At 38.3% G+C, this 21,022-nt stretch overlaps 3 protein-coding genes and 3 non-coding genes across 8 annotated transcripts; 1 reads left to right on the top strand and 5 right to left on the bottom strand.

Moving 5' to 3' along the window:
• Nucleotides 1-404: 404 nt before the first annotated feature.
• On the bottom strand, nucleotides 405-7,346 carry LOC135943379 (uncharacterized). 2 transcript variants are annotated; one of them, XM_065489876.1, is made up of 5 exons: nucleotides 6,966-7,346; nucleotides 4,609-5,127; nucleotides 3,481-3,757; nucleotides 3,263-3,416; nucleotides 405-2,162 (listed from the first exon to the last, which is right to left on the bottom strand). In XM_065489876.1, the coding sequence occupies exons 2-5, from the start codon at nucleotides 4,971-4,973 to the stop codon at nucleotides 1,879-1,881; spliced, it is 1,080 nt and encodes a 359-aa protein (XP_065345948.1). In that variant the 5' UTR covers nucleotides 4,974-5,127; nucleotides 6,966-7,346; the 3' UTR covers nucleotides 405-1,878. The 2 variants fall into 2 exon arrangements, with proteins under 2 accessions (XP_065345948.1, XP_065345949.1); XM_065489877.1 differs by having other exon boundaries at nucleotides 3,505-3,757.
• A 446-nt stretch (nucleotides 7,347-7,792) lies between these two features.
• mge (translocase of outer mitochondrial membrane 22 homolog mge) lies at nucleotides 7,793-9,894 on the bottom strand. The gene is made up of 5 exons (XM_065491152.1): nucleotides 9,739-9,894; nucleotides 8,905-9,034; nucleotides 8,486-8,591; nucleotides 8,249-8,376; nucleotides 7,793-8,190 (listed from the first exon to the last, which is right to left on the bottom strand). Exons 2-5 carry the CDS (start codon nucleotides 9,025-9,027, stop codon nucleotides 8,140-8,142), a joined length of 408 nt encoding a protein of 135 aa, XP_065347224.1. The 5' UTR covers nucleotides 9,028-9,034; nucleotides 9,739-9,894; the 3' UTR covers nucleotides 7,793-8,139.
• A 269-nt stretch (nucleotides 9,895-10,163) lies between these two features.
• LOC135944297 (multiple inositol polyphosphate phosphatase 1-like) lies at nucleotides 10,164-18,381 on the top strand. Of its 2 annotated transcripts, XM_065491144.1 has the most exons (10): nucleotides 10,164-10,464; nucleotides 10,526-10,663; nucleotides 11,000-11,190; nucleotides 11,249-11,377; nucleotides 11,434-11,590; nucleotides 15,870-15,967; nucleotides 16,031-16,143; nucleotides 16,216-16,419; nucleotides 16,489-16,649; nucleotides 18,220-18,381. In XM_065491144.1, exons 1-10 carry the CDS (start codon nucleotides 10,266-10,268, stop codon nucleotides 18,234-18,236), a joined length of 1,407 nt encoding a protein of 468 aa, XP_065347216.1. In that variant the 5' UTR covers nucleotides 10,164-10,265; the 3' UTR covers nucleotides 18,237-18,381. The 2 variants fall into 2 exon arrangements, with proteins under 2 accessions (XP_065347216.1, XP_065347215.1); XM_065491143.1 differs by lacking the exon at nucleotides 18,220-18,381 and having other exon boundaries at nucleotides 16,489-16,702.
• On the bottom strand, nucleotides 12,748-12,821 carry TRNAN-GUU (transfer RNA asparagine (anticodon GUU)). The gene has a single exon. It is a non-coding gene; the product is annotated as a tRNA-Asn (tRNA).
• On the bottom strand, nucleotides 13,150-13,221 carry TRNAM-CAU (transfer RNA methionine (anticodon CAU)). Its single transcript has one exon. It is a non-coding gene; the product is annotated as a tRNA-Met (tRNA).
• Nucleotides 15,423-15,494, bottom strand: TRNAM-CAU (transfer RNA methionine (anticodon CAU)). The gene has a single exon. It is a non-coding gene; the product is annotated as a tRNA-Met (tRNA).
• Nucleotides 18,382-21,022: the final 2,641 nt, after the last annotated feature.

Here is a 21,022-nt window from a genome sequence, read left to right as displayed (position 1 = left end):
GGTAGCTAGACAATGAAAGCCAATCAAAAAATGATAAGGAAAATTATATTTTACGAAGAAAAAAACTGCGGAGTTACGCTATTTTTAAACCATAAATTTTTTATTTTTTATCCCTGTGCAAGAATCGGGTGTTTCCCAAAAATTTGAAATTTGTTTGTGCGCTTTTTAAAATGCTTTTATAATATTTTCATGCACATTCTAACTGTTGAAAAAACTGCCTAAATTAGCGGAAATTAGAAATTTTGATAATGAGATCTTAAATAAAGGATAATGCGCACAGTAATGATTTGGCACCCAATGAAGGACCAAAAATCCTGATACCTCACCACAAGAAAAACAATTAAAAGATAAGTTTAGTGAAAACAAATTCATACTACACAATGTTACAGAAAATGCCATGAGCATTATGCTGAGAAGATTTATTTTATTTTCTGTCCATGTCAATTACATTGGAAATAATTATTATTATTTCACAACAACGTGATAGAACAAAGCGTTTGAAGAGGGAAGAGAAAACGTGTTTAATTTTTGTCAAAAATTCTACCTTTGGCTTACGCATTTCAAACGGTTGGTTTATTGTCTGTTGGGTGTGTAACAAGGTTAGTTATTTCCATTTTTGACAGTAAAAATCACACGGTCGTTCAATTTTGTTCGCTTAGAGATGCTCCACACGAATACATAACTTAAATTAGCGGCTTATTAGGCTTGACGTTTGCGATGTTTAATAGGGTACAAAGAGGGATGTATTAGCTTTTGCATTATGAAAATTGGTTGAATGCATTGTACGATATAAAAGGTAATAATTTGATCTTTAAAAAATCTAATTCTTTATTTTGTGTTTGTATTTAAGATGGTGAAATACATATACTTTGTTTCACCAAGAAAATGTCTGATGTATAAGAAAAAATTAAAATACTGTGTGCTTATACCACCTATATAAATATGTGTATAATAGCACATCTGGGCCGTTCCTACATTAAAATGCAAAGTGACAAATCGTATGCCCTTTTGGGAATTCGATCAGTCCCATAAAATAGCAATTTAAGAAAAATAGCCTTTTCAAGATTAGAAATTGTAGGTTCTGGGGGAAATCAGCAAGTTTGTTCAATTTTAGCATACATTTTACAGACTTAACACTATGTTTCACTTATTCCAATTCATGTATGTTGGAGGGGTTCGATGTCATATTTTTGCCTCCCAAGGATTTTTATTAAATTAATCAACTTGCTCATTTTTGGCTCGTACAGGGTATAATAGATTTTCTTTTGATCTTTAAGGTGGGCCTTTTTTACTCTTTGACTTTGGCGATAACCAGCTTGAACACCTAAATTCAGCTTAAAAATATTCAAAATGGGCGTCAGAGGTACAGCAGAAGTCTCTGAATTTGGATGGAGGGAATTGTAACTTTAAAGAATATAGCTTTCCGCAGTTCGCTCCCTTCTTAAACCACTGGAATTTGCATTTCTGGGAAAATATTTTTCCAAAAAATTGAAAATTCGTAAAACACTTTGCTTTTCAAACTCTAAGAGAGTTTTCCGAAAATTTTGAAAAATCACAATCGCAGCTTATGATTTGGACAATCAAACTTTTAGTCCACTTTCTCAATATCCAACAGTAAAACACCAATAAACTTTTGCAATTAGCTTATTATCATAATTATATGGTACTCCACTGAATTTTGATATGTTAGAAAAGCTTTTCAAGCACTCGCCGTCTCCACTGTCCAGCAATGCTTTCACCTTCTTGTATTTAATTCCGTCCATTTTTCCGATCTACAGAAATAACCATCGTGTCATCGGTGGACCACAATCCGCGCATAGGGGAGAAACAGGAAGAATTTATGTGATCACAATGGTGCAATGCGAGCAATTACCGCGATTAACTGGTCGCCTTGTCATAGGAGGGAGGAGGTATTTCTTGGATGGTGGTCGGCGGTGGATCCTCGGCGGTCGCCTCTGGCTGCGGCAGCCAAATGGCGATGTGGTACGGCGGTGGTTCGCCGCCAATCACCGACGGTTGTGCTTCGAAAATTGTCCGCTCGGACATTTGCAACGACTGTTCCAACTGGTGGCGCACGCACATTCCTGGCTGCTGACTCTCGACGACACCGCCGCCACCGCCAGGCTCCTCCTCTGGCACCTCAATTAGGGCACTTCGGGGACCTGAAAATAATGTTCAAGCGATTAAGCACCGATTATGAATAGGCTTGAAATTAAAAAAATTAATAAAATTTTTTACAAATTTGAGTAGATCGGGATTTTAAAATTATTTTTTATTATTACGTTATTAAAAAATTAATAAATGAAATAATTTTTTAAAAGTAATCGTTTTTTAAGATCTAGTTATCTTTTAGATTTAGTACGATTGAAATTTTTTCTGTTTGTCAGGTTTACTTCATGGCACATTGGCACAAATAATGAACACGAATACTTTCGAGCCATACTTAATGTCATCCACTGCCTTTATTTTAGACCCAATACACTATTTAAACTCGCTAAAATCCAGCTATAGTCCAATTCACCCATATAAACTATTGCCATTAACAGCTCTTAGTGTCAAATACTTCGGCACTGAAATGATATTTTTAATGTCCTATGCCGACGGGTTTCAGATATTTTTCGGACACAATAACTTTTGAAACAAGTTTTTAGGGAATAATGATGACCAGATATAAAGTAATTGAAATAAAGAAACCACTTTTTAATTATTCGGATCTCGATTGGTTTTGTTCAGTCACGTCAGCCAAATAATTCAAAAGGAAAAATTGATGGATTTCCGTGTCTAAGAGATTCAAAATCCTTCAAGGAAACAAAAAAATCCTAAATGTCAGTTTCACTTTTACTCTGAACAAAAAAACAACTAAAAATGAAATTATATATTGCTCAGTAAATGTATTTAGGTCGTTTATAGAATCCTCTATCTTGGTTTGTAACCTGTCATCTAATTCTCAACTCTATAAAAATTTGCATTGTTTTGCAGTCTGAAAAATAGTCGAATTCAGTCAAAATTCAAATCTCCACTCTCCATCGCGAAGTTTCCTATTTTTAATGCGTAAATTTGAGAGAACAAGCGCTCTTCTTTTCTTCCTTTAGTCACAGGTCATTCAAAACGCATTACTCGCCTCGAGCATGCAGCTAACGTTAATCATACTGTAAGGAGGAAAATTGCTGCCGAGAAATGAAAAGAAACTATTCATTGTAAAATATACGCAACAAGCAGGTCGTGCAATATGTATTCATGAATAAGCGTGTGTATGTATTACCAAGGTCTTGCGAATTGTTTGGTCCTTGCGGTGTACGTGCAATGAAGCAGCCCCTTGGCGGCCCGGCGCTGCACAGCGAAATAACACAGCCGCAGCAGAGAAGCAGGACCAAAAGCGCGCACACCATTAAGTAGAGTATCTCTAGACCAGAACCCTAAAATAAAAATCGATGTGAGCAAATGATGTGTGTTTCACGCGCGGCAAAATTTTTAACGAACTTTTTCATTTAATATCATCCTCACTTTCTGGTCCGAGTAGAACCTGGCGGCCGCCACGGAGAAGGAGATCAGGGCCAGGGTGGCCCACAGACCACACTTGAGTCTGCCCGAGGCGAAAACCTCCCTCTGTGGCGCCGGCAGCCGGAGCAGAACTTGCTGCTGCGACGCGAGTCCCTGCCCCACCGCGCCGTGGGGCAGCAGGGACATGCCGCCCCCGCCGCGCGCCGACCCCACCAGCTCCGAGTTCTCTGACATGTCTTGCGCGGTGATTTCCAAACTGTTGATGAATTACATAATTATATACTTAATTTAATTCAGTTTTTTTTTGTAAATGAATTACTCTAACAAGGAAACTCATTTAGATTTCGATTTTTAGTTTTTGGCAAAACTTATTGAATCCGTTAAACCTTTTATAACATTATCTTAACTTTTAAAATAATTTTTATCCTGTATGTTGAAAATAAATTCCATTAGTTTTTAATTGTTGTTAAGTAATTATTTAATTCCTTATCAAAAATTTCTTCAACCATCCTTTCCAAGTCATTTTACATAAAAAATTTGAATACTCGCATTTACTTGTGAATAAGTCACTATACAAATATTTTGGGGCATATATGAATTTAGAAAAGCTATGTATATTCGGAGTATTCGGAAACTTTCTAGAAATCAAGAATATCTAGCGTTTCAATAAAAGACCCAGGTGCGGGGGTAGTAACACAAGTTGATCCTTTTCTAGACTCGGTTTCCTCCAATGAGGCCCATGCGCCCAAATTATTCGTTCACGATGTTATTCAGGTCACGGAGTTTTCGCGAGTTGGTCGTTATCTGGGGAGCACCCATCTCGATAGGGGTGCACCGATAAAAAAATTATTCATCCTTTTTTCGCTAGCAACATCGGGACAGAGTTATAAAATTCAAAAAATGGTTTATTTTGCCAAGACGAACGACTTCCGTTAGAAGACGCGAGTAAAATTATAATTAGTCTATTGTACCGTGACTTATTTTGTTCATATCATACATTTAATATTTCGCCAACTAATTTAAAAAATCCAAAAAATCGAGATGTTTTAAAAAATTACAGCAAAATCAATATGATTTAAATAGAAATATTACGAGACTGAAATCAACCTTGGTTCTGCAGATGAAAATCTGGAGCTGGAGGCATGATGGTTGGGGCTGGCGTGCGAGGAGGAGGCCTGCAGGAGCGACGACGCCTGATGCAGGTGGTGGTGGTGGTGGTTGTTGTGGTGGCCGTGGTTGTGCAGTCGCGGCCGGTGGTGGTGGGCGCGGCGGAGGCCAGCGCCGGCCGCCTGCACACTCTCGATCGGTTGGAACCGATGCACCGGGGTCACCATGACGAGGCCGCCGACTTTGCAGCCTGCCACCCCAGCAGCGCCGCTCCAGCCACCCCCACGGTGTCTGTTTGCAGTTGGTGCGTACCTGTTGCGGTTTAGAGAACACACCTGGCTGCGCTTGTCGATCCAAAAATGCATCGAATTTTGTGCTCGCTGCTCACTGCTGCGTTGGAGGGGGGCGGGTTCAGGGTGCACGGTGGTGCAAGGCTACAGGTGGCTCATCATAGAAGAGCAGAGGCACCAGGCAAGCTCACAGGCGCTCGTACAAATGGCTGCTTCAGTATTGGAGTACCTAAAAATTTGGAATTTTCTTTAAGGAATTCCTTTTAGGTTTACGCTCGCAAGGAATGCTCACAAGGATCTATGTTATACAGTTAGTGTGGTGCTTTTGAATGAAAGTTTTACAAACATTTACAGAGCCTTTGATCAAGATTTAGATTTTTGGAATGGCCAAAAAAGACCAATCGATCGTTTTGTCTAAAATATTGTCAACAAATCATAAACAGTGATTTCAAAATAATTTTTAAATTTTTTGTCAATCAAATCAAAGCTCAATTCGTTTGAATTCAAATTGTCGAATCACAAAATTTCTACCGTAGAAACTTAGGTACACATGGATCCTATAAAATTGTACTTGTTCAAGTTTCCTTATCAGAATCGTTGCAGGATAAATATGCTATGATTATTATTTTTAGAGGTCTCATTATCAGTCAGCCGAGCTGCACCACGCCAGCCGCTGGGTGACAAAAATTGAAAGTGATGGAGGAATAAATTGGCTTTTAAAATTATGTGATCTGCGTCAGCCGTAGGCAAAAATGTTCATCCGCTACCCGGCCAAAATCCACCTAAGCTGGATCAGTCAAGCCGCCACCTCTAATTATTTGTAAATATAAATTTGAAATAAATTCAGAACAAAAATGGCATTGCAAAGAGAAATAGAATAAATTTTAAATGCATTAGTTTCAACGCAAATAAACTAATATTGTTACATCATGCATACTGGTTGCTTGTAAATGAATTAATCTTTCAATATTTGATAAGCATTACAATCTCTAGGCTCTACAAGTAACTTGAGAAAGATGAAGGCTGAAAACAAACTCCTGCAGGCACGCTAATCGCTTTTAGATAGTGATCCAAGTATATCAGAAAAGTCAACCACCCGCGCTGAATGTATGTGCGGCGGCACAGTTTCCATCTATAAGCTAGGCGTTTAGTTCGACCATACAAATATGAATTTCGCAATTAAGTTAAAAATTGCCTTATTTTTATAGGTTAATTTTTTATTAACTAATTTCTTGTTTAAGTTCATCCCTTTTTTCAAATTAAAGACGAATTAGGGGTAAATTTTAATTGCAACGATTCGATTTAACTGTTCATTTTTTTGTAAAATAACAAAATAAAATTAAAAATATAAATTACTACAATAAGACATACAATTTTCTTTGGGATTTATTTAATAATAAAATTATATTATGTGTATATTTGTGGTATGGGATATGTGAACTACAACAATACCAATTTTTCATATCATAAACTGCGGTCTTCAGCGAGTCACAAAACTCCTTCCAGATAATATACAGGAAATTAGGCAATAATTGCTTGTACAAGTCAATAATTTTTAACCTTGAATGATGTCTTAAAAAATTAAAGAGTGGCTCCTGCAAATCAAAATGGCTGAGTAACGCGTGAAACTTTGACTATTTGTCAACAATGTTCATCCCATTTTGGACTTTTTGGGAATTGAAGGCCAAAAGTGTTGATAAAAAACACATCTTGATTACATTTGAAATTTGTAGCTACAAGAGTGTAATTTTGGCTCGATATTATAGCAAAAATTGTGCTTCAGTTACGAGTAGTTTTTACTGAAAAACTTGAAATGAGTGCAAATAAACAAATGACAAATTCAGTATTTATAAAAATCATGTGCGAGCTGCATTGACTGGCAGATCTCAGGGTTTCCGCGAAAGTAACGATCTCTAGCAGCCGCAGCCAAGAACAAAACGGGCGCCAACGCCTTGCAGAGCAATGACAAAAACAACGCCCGCGGCTGCAGCCGATCGCAAAAACAAACGTAGGCTCTGTGCGAGAGGAAGGCGAGACAGCAGACACCTTAAAGCGCTTCATGCTCACCTTATTAGCAGGGGCAACATTTTCTCTCGTCGCGAGTGGCATCTTGCTCTCTCTCGTTAATACCACTCAAGGAAGCAAGCGCAGCTTCGAATCGCACTTGAAAGGCCGTGTGTTTACCCAGCGCCGAGCAAGGGTTGCACCTGCGTGGCCCCGCGCAGCCCCGCCGCGCGCCCCTAATTGCACTTGCCGCGGCCGCGGGCGGAATCGAGTCGTACCAACGCCGTCGGCCGCTGCAAATTGATTTCGTCACTCGTCATCGCGACTAATTGCGACTCAGGCGCGCCACAGACAAAACAACCCTCAGCAGCACGGCCCGAGTCTCCGCTGCGAACAGTCGTGTGTGCGGCTGGCTGGTGCGCGCGGCGGCGGCTTTGCATTTCTACCATGCCTACACGTATTGATTTTCGCCGCTGCCGCCACCCCTGCTGCTCTTGTATGAGTTTCCGCAATTAATCGCCGACGCCGCTCTTAATGAGACTGACCACTGAGATTGTAATTGAATGTGCAAATTTGCTTAGCCCTAATATTCAATAACGATGAACAAAGGAAACATTAAAAACTCGAACAAGGATTTTGGAGGATAATCAGGTGTTTTGAGTCACGTGTTAAACTGGCCTTGAACTCTCCACAGCACGGGTGTGACCGCAACGATTTTAAGATTACGCCTCAAATTAAGAGAGTAAGAACGTATTCGAATTTTCAGGCACTGAATTTGTCCTTAACACATACAAGTGTCATTTTACAATCACGTCCAAAAATTATTTAAATTAAATCTAACTAACGTTTTTACAATAGTTGCAGGAAGATAAATAAATTAAAAATGCAGCTTTTCTTTGATTAGCTATATTTTTAAATGGCGAAATACAGTAATTAAACGCATATATTTTTGTAATTTGAATTCAACTGCTGATTTGGACAAAATTACTCAAAAATATGATAAGAACTCAACCAGATCAAGCGCCGCAAAGGCGATTCTGAGCTCTGACGCATATTTTGAGCACTTACATAAAAATAGATGAAAGCAAAAACATTAGAACGATTTCCCTTTTCTGGGATGGACTGTGCTGGTTTTACACGGTAAACATAAACATCGGTGATAGGAATTGGGTTCATTTTAACTGTACTGCTCTTTTCCTCAACTGCTCTTTTTCTCTACGACTAAATTAGCAGAAAGTTACCGCTGGGGTCCAGCTCCTGCCATGGCTGCATTTGGACCCAAGATGAGCTGCAAGAATCGACAGAGTTAATTATTTGATAACACATAATAATGTGAAGCAAGTTACCTGTCTGTTCTGCTGCTTTTGCATTTCCTCAACCTGGATTCGCTCCGTCTCAAATATCACAGGAGCAAACAAAACGATAGACGTGGAGAAGAAAACCCAGGAGGATGCTCTCAGTAATGAATAAAATCCTAGTAATTCAGAAAAATTTAAATAAAAGGCTTTTTTTAATAAAACACGTTTGGTTTAAAATTAAACCAAAGTGTTAGAGATAGATTGACAACTAGAATTGACACTGACCAACAACCCCAGCTTTTGTTGTGGAACAGGTAAAGCCAGCTGCTTTCCGAACAGGTTCAGGGAACATTTCTGTCAGCCCCCAAAGTCTCTCAGCTAATGTTTCGTCCTGCAATCAAAAAGTTTTTCGTAGATTAGAAAGCAAGTTAGCATTGATCAAAATTTCTTCTAAAAACAAATAGCATACATCTCCGCGTTTAATTAATAAAAAATGATCATTAAAAAACCCTAACTGAAGGTTGATTCTCGCCGAGATCATTTCTAGCGTTGTCTATTTTAGGGTTTAAGTGGAAAACAAGATTCAGCCAGTGCCAAATTTTGTTCTCATGTTAAAAATATTTTCTTAGAATTAGGAGCAGTTAAATTTGTTTCAGAATTCCAAGAAATATTTTGTTAGCCTAATATGATAAGAGTGCTATTACCTCATCTTCGTCCTCATCGTCATCTTCCGTGATCGCAGCAACAGTCGGTTTCTCTGGGGTGAGATCCTTGCTGCTGGCAGACAAAGACTCCATTCCGCTATCTGACTCTTCTGCTGGTGCCATAGACTGACTGAAAATTATATTAGAAAATAATGATGAACAATTTAATAAGTTATAATTTGATTCATTATGGCATCCAAAGGGTACTCTGAATCAGGCGCGTTACCCCAACCATTCCCTGAAGTAAAGTTATGTACCTCAATTTTTATGACAATTTGAGGGAACGATTAAGGTAACGAGCCAATTTGGATTAACCTATGATAATGAACATTGCGTAGAATCACCGAAAGAGCTTACACATCAAAATATAAAAAAAAAACAGATCTAGAAATAGTCCAAATTATAAAAATTTTAAAGCATTTTGAAACATATTTTGAGCAACTTCATGAGAATGGAACAGTAGGCAAAAGAGAAATAAATAATCTCTTTCTTTCATCATTTGATGGAGGCCATAAACATTTTTACATTTATTTATGCAGCTACCTATGTATGTAGTCATTAATTAAAGAAGGCAAGGTAGGTTCAGTGTGACTATGAAATTCTTGACCGAATATTCATTAAGTTTATATTCATGAATTATACATAATAGAGATGTACATAGCTTTAAGAAATAAATATGCGAGTACGCACACATTGAAAGTATGTTAAGTAAAAACAACATAACAATAATTGAACATGAAAGAAACAGTCATGGAAATCTTGGATTTTTCATTTAGAAATATTTTCCAGTTATAAACACCAACTCGAGAATAATAAGCCCAAATAGAACGTTACCTGTCGTTTAAAATAATTCCTCAGCTAATTTTCAGCAGCAAAACACGAACAATAACCAATATTAGGAAAAATTTAAATGCACACTAAGTTCGGAAACAACAATGTGGAGAAGGAACAGCAGATGAGCAGATTCCAAGGGTCTAGAGTTGCGATGTTGCCAAGTTGATTGACTTGCAGGTTGCAAAGCTCATTCATTATCAATTATTTTCGATTTTTAATATTTTTCTGCTTGAATTTAATTTTTAAATCATTAGAAAATCCCAAATATTTAGAAAAATATTTAGAAACCATAAGAAAAATACATGAAATTAATTTCAATAAAATTCCATTTTTGAAAATGTTGGTAGCTCTGCACTGCTCTGCACTCTGCACGGGCTCTGCACGAACTATAATACGAAAACATTGCACGCGTGGGTGGTTGTGTTGATATGATGTTGTGTCCGCGGGCAAAGTGAACTCGTCGAACTTGTAGACTGAATGAACGGAGAGTCAACACATTATTTTTTATTTTACGGCACGGATTCGTCATGAAATCACTGGTTATTGTGATCATTTTTCTCAACGCTCTAGCAAAAACGTCTTCTTTACAAAAGAAAGAAATTTCGCTCAACCAAAGAAGCTGTCACAGTGAAAATGTTGACGTCAGTCCGTATTTGAGCACTAGAACTCCTTACAGGGTTATCCATGAGCAGAACAAAGCAAAAATAATTCGACATCACCTGCCAGGTATGAATTTTGAAAAGTTATTGTTTAATATGTATCTCTAATTATAATCTCTATTGAACAGATCAATGCGTTGCTCAACAAATTTGGATGCTTGTACGTCATGGAACGCGAAATCCAAGTGCCTCTGTCATAAAAAATTCACTTAAAAGTTTGTCCTTACTGCGTGAAAAAATAGTTGTAGCTCACCAAAATGGGAAAGGTATGTAAGTAATTATTATACAGAACTTATGTAGATTTTTTTGTATTAAACATGAAAAAGGGTAATGATTGAATTACAACATATTATGTATATTTTATGTACATACATAAACCAGGTTTAAGTTCATACTTATTAAACTGATTTTTTAATATTAGAATGCCACAGAAAAACAATATATTATTGAATGTTGTCCTAGGTATTTTTTCCATACATATATGATGTGCTAAATGTTTGATATCTGAAAATACATATTGTTCACTTTTTGGTTCCAATAATTATTTTTATTTATCCAGCTCATAAATTTTGTAATGATTTTGTTTGTGTTTATTTTGCAAGGGCTGCTCTGCGCTACTGAAGTAAACAGGCTGCAAAATTGGGCTATGAACATCACTGAAATTGATGAAAAGCTTCTTGTTCCTGAAGGGGAAAGAGAACTAAAGAATCTAGGTTCCAGAACGCTGACCAAGTATTTTGGTCTGCTAAATTATGATTCTGACGATCTGGAAAATAGTGAAATTAATTTAAAGGTAATTACACCACAAAGTATCAACTCTATGGTCGACTTCAAACTAATGTTTTTCAAAGTTTCGATACACTGACACAGAACGGACTTATAACAGTGCAAAGCACTTTGCTATTGGATTATTGGATTCAAACGATACGTCCCAAGTGCAATTTACTAAGTCACCCCTCAAACACGATCCTCTTTTAAGGGTAATATATTTTCTTGTTAAGCATCTCTTTTTAAATATTTCAACTGTTCATTTCAGTTTTATCAGTCATGTTTGAAGTGGAAAACTGAAGTCAAGGGCAATCCAGATGGAGGCAAACATCAATCAGTTGCGTTCAAGAATGGTACTGAGTATGAAGTACTAAAGGCAACTCTTACGAGCCGACTGGGACTGCAGGATTACAACCTTTCAACTTGTGAGTGTTACTGACTTTCTATCCTATATTGCAGTATTATGGAAAAGCTACAGTTTTCGCCACCCCTACTTTAACATGGGATTCTAATAAGAACTGGCGAGATGTGTAACGCGGCAGATATTGTAACCTTACCATAGTTACTTAAACATTATTTTTTGCACCTATTTGTCTAAATTGGTTTTAAGCATAGTTCTTTCCTCCCTGAGCAGGGAAACAATAATGTAATCATTAAATGATAGATGTGAATCTAATTCATTTTGAACAAAACGTGTGCCTCTCTGTACTTCTGTACTTCTAAGCTGCTGCTGATGAAAAATGGTTAAAAATCAGGGGAAAATAGTTAGAAAAAATGCCTTTCGGCCCTTCGGGCCGTTAAGCATGATCAGAATTCACATTTATAATATTGTCGGTCTCGCCAGCCACCGGTGAAAATGGCAAGCCGCACCCGCCAGGCAAAACATTCTGCTAATTGTAAGCAAGTCCCGTTAAATCTTGCGACTGAGAACTAAAATATTTTCAATTTTCTTAGATTTCTTGTCAATGACATCGCTTTACTTTTGGAGGAGAAGCTGAGATTGCAAAGTTTTTTCCTTTTATAAATAGCTATAGGAAGTTAAATTGGTTAAATTCGGAGGGACTCAATTACAAATTTCAATTTATTTCAACAAAAATTATCTTGACTGATAATTATTGTAAGAAATCACAGTTCCCTTACCAAACGCTGCTTAAAAGTCTACATGACAACTGACAAACAGAAGCTCAACAAAAATTTGCTTAAAATTTCCACTCATAAAATTAACTTAACAGCGCAGTGGCTATTGTTTCAATTCAACGACACTACTGCACCACAATGCTTCTGATTTAAACAAAACTAAAATTAATTTTGTGTCAATTGATATAAATTGAATCCCTCCAAATTTAACATCCTATTGCTATTTTTAAAAGTAAAAAACCTTTGTAAGAATCTCAGCTCCTCTGAGAGTAATTCGATGTCTCTGACAAGAAATCTAAGAAAATTGAAAAAAAAAATTTAATATAGCTTGAAACCGTTCGAGTGGAAACTTTTTCATCAAAAATACATTTTGGAATTCCTAGATTTCTATCCATTCTTGGCCAAATAATGATTTTTTGATTTTTGTCCTACTCGGTAAAAAGGACGCCCCCGGGTGGGCTTGAACCACCAACCTTTCGGTTAACAGCCGAACGCGCTAGCCGATTGCGCCACGGAGGCTACTGACATTGAATTGCGTGAAACTCTGTGTGGATTGAATGTTGCAATTGACTTAGTTGTCAACAATTATTTATTTTTTATGCTCTCGACTCACTCTTAACAATATTTTCGGAATTCGAGAAATAATTAATTGTCAAAATAGCTAGCATTTAAGTAACATAAATTTAAATATAGTAGTATACTATGATAATATAATATCATTCAAAATTATGTAAATTCTTGCCGGTGCCGGTCCACAACAAAACGGTTGCACTTCTCAAATTTTGTTTTCCATTTTAATAAAAAAAAATTCATGATTAAATTGCAAATTGCAATCCTTTCAAAAAGTTAGCAGAGCATGGTTTCGATCCACGGACCTCTGGGTTATGGGCCCAGCACGCTTCCACTGCGCCACTCTGCTCTATAGATGTGTGTGTGTTATCAACCCTGTTTATAGTTAAAATTGCGGATTCGCGGTGCGAACATCAGTTTTAAAAGAGACTGGAATGTTTTCTCTATGACCCAATGATGTTTTTTTTTCATTGGTAAATATAGGTTAAACCAAAAGAAACGTTACTATAAAAAACAGCCTTTGCAATTCAATAGTTGGATTGCATCATCCTACTCTCATCGCATTGATTCAAAGTATTTTATTTTATGATTAGAAAATGGACCCTCTTGCTTTAACCATGTGGGATCGAGGAGCCGTGACAGAAATGCGTCTTTTGGTAGTGAACATCTTTTATTTTGGATTGTGGTTTGAAGTAGTAGTAAAGACAAGACTGTGAAATTACCTTAATAATTAAAATCACAATATTTCAATAAATAATTACAACAATGAAAATATAACATTCGAAAATAAATATCCTTATCCCGTAAGTAGTGCGGGTCTTATAAATTCGAAATCAAAGTTTATAGAATATTCTCGCACGAAAACTCATCCTAGCCAGAGAGAGAACAAAAATTGTGTTGCGACTTTGCTGTCGTGCAATGCTGTGGGGATGCAATGCTTATCACACACCTTTTTACACTGCCACTTGGCGATACAGGTTATGTAAATACAAACTAGTTACCAGGACAGTATAGTGGCGAGAAGGCGCCACAACCATTATTATATTCCAACTAAATTATGCTTTGCGAATGACATGATTTCTTTCCTTTTAACAATTAAGTAAAATTCGTCCTCTTAGAAGCTCTTCCCCTTGTCAGCATATCAAGCGATATCATCTCTGCATCTTTTCCTGGCCAGATTTGTTGTGATGTGTTTAAGTGTAAATTATGTTGATTTTTAATTATGATGGTGACTTTTTGTCTCTTTAATTGTAAGTTACTCTAAAATATGAATGAAGAAAAATCAAATAATGGTCCGATCAATTCATTTTTACGTTAATTCCCTCTTTCTTACTCTCCACTAGTTCCTAGTAGTTCTCTGCATATTTTTTATCAATGAAAGAGCTGAACTAATTGTAAGTAAAATTCTATCTTTCCTTGAATGTGTAAGCCCACATGATTAAAAATAGTCAACTCCTTTTTCTAAAATAGTCGTTATTTTCTGTAAAATCCTCAACATTTATTTTTTTATAATTTAGGTCTTCTGTGTCTGTATTAAGACTGTTCTCTCCCCAATTATGCTCATAATTATTGTAATTTTGGGTCACATGGGCAGCCGCCGTGAATCTGGCTAAGCTGCGCCAGCCACTGGTGAAAAGGGTGAAAAATTAAAAGTTATTCACGCAAAAATAATTCTCTCAAAGGGCCGTTTAGCACTGTGTGATGCGTCGTCCAGCGTAATAAAATATGCGAATTCCTTTGAGTAGTTGGTTTATTGAAGTTATGAAATTACACGTTTAGACTGGAATATAAATTTACAACAATTACAATCATGCAAACAGCAAGTCAATAATATAACAATTATTATTATCACTGTCAAATACAACGCTTATCCCGGTAAGGTCTTCCAGTCTAACAATTACAAATCGTCCTGGTCCCGGCAAAATTGCGTAACTTTCAACAACCAAACGTGAATTTCCTTGTTGCAAGAAAAGGTCAACGATCAATTCGACAATGAAAATTTGGGTGTTTGTTGTACGTTGCGCAATTTTGCCGGGACCAGGACGAAATAGTATTAGCTACTCGCTTGAGTGGCTCCTGGCCAGGGAGCTTGAGTATGACATGACCGGTAGCGAGCGAAGGTGAGCGGTCAGTAAGGAGAAAAGAAAAGGGTAAAGGAGAAAAGCTTATGATACAAGAGTAGTGACATCTATAGGTTACAAACGCCAAAAGTGCGATCAAACTTCACGCTTTAAATATTGTTAGCTGCGCCAGCTGCTGCTAGGCAAAAAAATCGGCTAACAATAAGCTGGTCCCACCAGCCGCCGCCTCGTGGCTAAGACCTCTATTCAAATTTAATCCTGATTCAATTGTTTATATTCATCATTCATCACTTAAAATAATAAGCAAAAATGGCTTTTTATTGCTATTTAATGAATCAGCTTAAAATCTTATGAATTACGAGAAAGTTATACTCTGCAGATACTCACATTAAACCAAGAGGTAAAATTTAATTAAAATTTAGGTAAAAAGCATTATGGCTGCAAATTACATCCTTCAAGGAAAAAATATTAGCAGAGCGTGGTTTCGATCCACGGACCTCTGGGTTATGGGCCCAGCACGCTTCCACTGCGCCACTCTGCTGTGTTAATGTATCTTTAGCTTTACCTTTTTTGCCCATGTTTGCAGATCTAGTTTGATTCAGGCAATGGCATTTATTCCATTCCTCAATTCTTAAAGTGAAATTTGATGTATACAGTATCATGCTTATAATATTATCGAGATTCTGCTTATTCCATAAATACGATAAACATACTGAGAGAAAGATTGCATCACCCACCTTTGTTTTTTGTTCGTGAAAGATGAAAGGTACACGCGCCCGAACGTGCTTTCAGGTTAACACGGGATCACACTATCATACACACTTTTGTAAAATGAATCTGTCCCTCGTCACCTACTTTTTATTGAATAATTATGTTTTGATCGCTAAAATGTTGCGATTTTTTTTTCATTGTTTAGTGGATGTTGACATGATGTATAACACTTGCACTTTTGAGTGGTCTTGGAGCGATGATCCGTCGCCATGGTGCGCCGCCTTCTCTGAGGAAGATTTGCAGGTCGTTAAAGTTTTATTTTCCCTAGTAGAGAACACGTATGCGAGAATTCAATTCTGCATGCAGGTACTGGAATATTCATCAGACCTCAAATACTACTGGACCGACGGCTACGGCTACGAGTTGAACTACAAGCAAGCTTGCCCTTTGGTCCAAGATATGCTGGAGCATTTCAAAAAGTAGCTAAGCACGCACTTTTAAAATTTGTCGAACGTCTCTTGTATATAACACGCGCGAGCAATTACTTTCAGTGCCTCTCGAGCGACTCCCCAGCCGAAAGGGGTGTTTTATTTCACTCATTCGGGCACAATGCTCAAAGTACTCGCGCACTTGGGCCTGTACCGAGACAAAGAGCCCCTGTGGCACCACAATTTTGATCACCATAAGAGCTCCCGCCTGTGGAGGGTGGGCAGGATTGACAGTTTCGCCGCCAATCTCGCCGCTGTGCTTTACAGGTAACAGCCTGCAAGATTTTTTGCCTCTCAAAACCCACAACTCACATTTTTTAATATTCATAATTCAAGCTGTGACTCTACGCCGAAAGTGATGTTTTTGCACCAGGAGCGCCCAGTCGCGATTAATGGATGCCCCAGTGAGGAGCCCTTTCTTTGCCCGCTGGAAACGTTGGAAAAACTTTTCCCCTACTGCAACTTTGAGCAGATATGCCAGCTGCCCGAGAGGACAGGTGCTAAAATTGAGCTGTGAAAATGACAAATAAAACTGCTGGTCTTTCTTCAACAGCATGAAGTATAATATTAAAAACAAACTATTGCAGGCAAGACAGTTAAATTTTGCCTATGATTGAATTTACTAATTAAACGAAAAAACATGCATTGCGTTCATTAGACTTCCCAGGGCTTGACCAAAACTTTATTTTATTAGAAACGAAAAATTCCCAACCATAAATTAAGAGGGAAATGGTGGGTCAAGCAGTTTTATAAATATTTTAAAATTCCATCTCTCTAATACCATTTTTACTATCATACTTAGCATGAATCAAACTTTCCGGGTATTCGAAAATTTCGAGGACGAAAAAATATTGTTTGCATTAAAAATACATTGGTGACGAAGTTAAAATGCGTCAGAACAGAAGTAGTGTGAAAATGTTCGTTGCGGCACGATTCGCAAAAGCCAGGGAGTGGACCGGAAGAGATTCCATGGCTGTTTTGTTGAGCTCACCAGAGTGCTAATCATAATAACCTGCGCTGCTTCTGTGAGCATGCAAACATCCTTCTCTTGGGCCAGTGCTGGCTAAGAGGCTGCGGCACGCACAATTATGTTCTCCAAGTCCATACAGCATTCACCGCCGTCGCCGCCACCCACGATGAGTGGCTATTGAGCTCTCACCGCCTTCTCGTTCCAAATTGATCTCAAATTTGAAAAGTAAGAAATTCAAGATTATTTATTCAATTCATTGTGTTTTTTTCTAAGCTACTATGGACTTTGATTTGTATCTGTGAATTTTTTTGTATCTCAAAAAATGTGAACTCAAATTCATGCCGTCATTCTTCCATAAAAAAGTTCACAAATTCTACAAAATTTTAATTATTTCATTTTTCGCTGTTCAGTTTCATTCTTTGTCCTGTTTCCCAAAGCGAATTTTTCCTGAATGGGAGCATCTGCAGCCCGCACCCTTCCGACAAACCCACCAATCAGCAGTTTGTCACCGTCTCAAATCGTAAGCCCGGCGCTATATGCATCAAATATGTACAGGCTTGAAAAATCGTCACTCGCACTGTTTTGCCATCATTAATCTGCTTGGCGTGAAATTCCGCCAGCACGCGCGTCTCTCCTAGGCTGTTTGTGTGTGTATTATTTTTGCAATGTGCGTCTCGTGTGATTTATAATGACATTAGCCACACCGACTGACACACCACTAGCATACCGAGCAACAAACACACCCGCGCGGCACTCTTTCTTCTCTCCATCTCTCGCAACCGCAGCACATCAAATTGGTTATAGTAAATAATCTCTGGCGAGCAGCGAACGAAATTAAATTTCAACAACCGCTTGACCTAATAATAAATTTGTTTGTTTTGCCTGCAATAATAACCCCTGAGCGAAGTGAGCATCGTTCGTGCATGTTCCAACATAAACAGAGCAAATGAAAGGGAGCGACCAACACCATTATATGGTTGCGGTTGAGTATCTGTTTGAAGAAACGCTGCATACAAAAACGACGTGTGTGCTTGCTTTCAGCCGTTATGTTTCGGTAAGGACGAGACTAGTGCATTGAAATACCGCCCTTTTTCCAGGCCAGCAGTCCCGATGAGGATAAACAAAGGAGCACCGTGCGCTATGTGGTGGGCATCGTTTGCTCGGTTGGACTCGTTTTTGTCCTCTATCACGCGAGTAACGTCCAGAAAGGGTCCTCAAGCGCGCTTGCTGGACTGCTCGCACCGGCCGCCATCATGATCTCCTACTTGGTCTGGGTGGTCTACTCCACCAGAGCCAACCGCCAGAGGACCGCCCTGGTCAGTAAAATACATCGTTTATTCGTTTAACAAAATTTTGAAATTAAAAAAATCCTTTTGCTTGCACAAGTTGAAATTTCGATAAGTTCGATGCTAGCTATTGGTTTTAGTGTTTTTCTCATATATTACAAACTTCGTTGAGAAAACATAAATGGAATAGTTTTCAGGCTAGGGGAGCCAGACTTCCAAAGCTAAAATCCGGAGATTTTGGACTCGAAAACCCGGAGATCCCTATACTCCCCGTGTTAAATTTTCAGTCCCAAACCCGGAGATCCCTATACTCCCGTGTTAAATTTCAGTCCCAAACCTGGAGATCTCTGGTCGAAACCCGGAGAGTGGCAGCCCTAATTCAGGCTACTTTTTTGACATTCATCTTGAATGACAGGTGTAGCATATATAAAAACGAAGCAGAAAATGTGGGCGTCAAAAAGGTTTTCTTTAAGTAGACACAAGATGCAATCTAAAACAAGCATTCAAAGAAAATTTCAATTAATCCTCATTTTGCTAATTATTGTATATTGTGTACTTTATTTAAATAAACTTTAACTTTCGTGTTGTTGCAATTTATGCAGTGAATCTATTCACTAGACTTGCAATAAAAAAGCTCCACGCAATAAATGAATCTATTTCGCAATTTCCTCCTCTAATATGTGCACGTTTCCATAATTTCCTCAGTACAAGTTCATATTAAAAATATTGGAGGGACTGTAGAATGACAAATAAACTACGATGGAATATCATAATGCAATTAGTCTTGTGCCTGTAGGATACCTTTTAGGACTGAGCCATTTAAGGATAAAAGCGCATCTTAAATAATTTGTTGTTTTCCTAAAGAGACCATGTATGTGCTAAATAGTTTTTAAAAGCCCTTTTAAATCTTCAAAGATGGAACCACACTTAGTTCCCTGATTAATGAGCGGGCATGGAGATGGTCCAATTAGTTTTATATGTTAAGGCTGTTATATCCAATTAATTGCCAGTTCTGGGTTTTAACAGCTGACGAAGTGCTGCGATACCACTGAAAATGTTGGCATGCAGCCAACGTCGATTTGAATCTTTCTTTAACCTTGATATAATTAGACACAGGCCAAAGAGACTTTTTGTGGCTTGGATAGTTATTTAATGGCCCTAATAAACCACGAAATTTAAAGAAACCACATATCCCTTTGAGCATAACAACCCTTTTTGTATTGTTTTCTCAAGCTCGCCGCCCTGACCCAGCAAAACAACGCTCACGAAGCCCAACTCTCAGCACACACAGCAATCACCATGGCTGACAACGTATCCCTATCATCGCAAGCCTCCAGTTCGTCGAACAGAGATCATAAATTAAGTGGAGTGCCTGGGAGGGTGCGTTCCGCCTCGATGCACCGATCCACAGACAGTTTGAACCGCTCTGGGAGACACCACAGCTTGGACAGGCCGTTCACCACTCTGTCCACGGTGCCCGTGCACCAATCAAATTCCAACTTGGCTGCTTCGTCAAACAGGCCGCACCACCGGTCGGCGGCCAACATGCACCGGCAGGCCATTGGCCGCTCCACCCTGCAGATAAACAGCACCAGGCAGCTGGCCGCCGCCGTCGCCACACTGCCCACATTCACAGAAGCGGTCAACAAGAATAATTGGGTTTTGGATAAAAACCACAGTGAAGAGACGTTGCTGAGCAACAGCGGTAAATAGACACAGATATATATGTGAATTACTGATTTTCGGTTTCTTACTTTACTTGGGATTTGTCGTGTACAAAATGGACAATTATTGTTTTTTAATGGCAAATATACATAAATATGTGTATTACTCTGATGTGTATATATGAGCAATTTGAATATTGAGAAGCTAAATAATTATTTTAAAATATCAATTAGAGGCTGGATTAAAAAACTAAAAGGAAATGCAGCTGTGCAGTAAAATATAAATGACGCAGTTTCCCTATTCAGAGCAGGAATGACGATTGTGTCTGTACTTTTAATAGCTTGTATTATTGTTAGATTCTTTAACGCGATATTTTAACATAATTTTTCTTTCAAAGATAGGATGTTCTAGTTTATTTTTTTCTGCACTAATTGAAATTCGGACTTCATCCTTGTTGCTCAATAACCGTAAAATTTATTTTCAATGAGTTTCAACGTCACTGTGGTGCCATATTTTTTTAATTGGTTTACCTCTTTCGAGATGGGCGACCCCCTGATAGCGATCATCTCGCAATAGCTCTGTGTCCCAATAACATCGCGAACGAATAACATGGGCACACGGGCCTCATTGGAGAGAGCCCAGTCCAGAAAGGATCAACTCGTGTTACTGCCCCTCACCGGGGTCTTTTATTGAAACGCTAGATATTCGTCCCGTGAAATTAATTCGCGCATGCTGGAAAGGTGAAAACCAGCAACTAGTGAGTCGGAAAGCTTTGGAAATGTCCCAAATCCGAATAGACTCGTCGTCATTGCAATGACAGGCATCAGCCCGCACTCGACCCCCTAACATCGCTCAGATTCTCGAATTGCATCGTACAAGCCCGCAAAACATGCTCTCAACAATGTGAGCCAACACCATGGTTGGCTCCAACAAATAGAATGAAGTCCGA

This window comes from Cloeon dipterum, chromosome 4 (genome assembly GCF_949628265.1).
Source record: "Cloeon dipterum chromosome 4, ieCloDipt1.1, whole genome shotgun sequence".
NCBI lineage: Eukaryota > Metazoa > Arthropoda > Insecta > Ephemeroptera > Baetidae > Cloeon > Cloeon dipterum.
Note: the sequence above shows the minus strand (reverse complement) of the source record. Positions and strands in the feature narration are given on the sequence as shown.

What these genes read in the sequence shown, in the direction of transcription:
- LOC135943379 (XM_065489876.1), bottom strand. Translation starts at nt 4,973, where the DNA reads ATGCATTTTTGGATCGACAAGCGCAGCCAGGTGTGTTCTCTAAACCGC. An exon ending in TTTTCATCTGCAGAACCAAG is followed by an intron (nt 3,758 to 4,608) that starts GTTGATTTCAGT and finishes ATTCATCAACAG; the next exon opens with TTTGGAAATCACCGCGCAAG. An exon ending in AAACAATTCGCAAGACCTTG is followed by an intron (nt 2,163 to 3,262) that starts GTAATACATACA and finishes CATTATTTTCAG; the next exon opens with GTCCCCGAAGTGCCCTAATT.
- mge (XM_065491152.1), bottom strand. Translation starts at nt 9,027, where the DNA reads ATGGCACCAGCAGAAGAGTCAGATAGCGGAATGGAGTCTTTGTCTGCC. An exon ending in ACGATGAGGACGAAGATGAG is followed by an intron (nt 8,592 to 8,904) that starts GTAATAGCACTC and finishes TTTTGATTGCAG; the next exon opens with GACGAAACATTAGCTGAGAG. An exon ending in AACAAAAGCTGGGGTTGTTG is followed by an intron (nt 8,377 to 8,485) that starts GTCAGTGTCAAT and finishes CTGAATTACTAG; the next exon opens with GATTTTATTCATTACTGAGA.
- LOC135944297 (XM_065491143.1), top strand. Translation starts at nt 10,266, where the DNA reads ATGAAATCACTGGTTATTGTGATCATTTTTCTCAACGCTCTAGCAAAA. An exon ending in AATTCGACATCACCTGCCAG is followed by an intron (nt 10,465 to 10,525) that starts GTATGAATTTTG and finishes TCTATTGAACAG; the next exon opens with ATCAATGCGTTGCTCAACAA. An exon ending in AGCTCACCAAAATGGGAAAG is followed by an intron (nt 10,664 to 10,999) that starts GTATGTAAGTAA and finishes TTATTTTGCAAG; the next exon opens with GGCTGCTCTGCGCTACTGAA.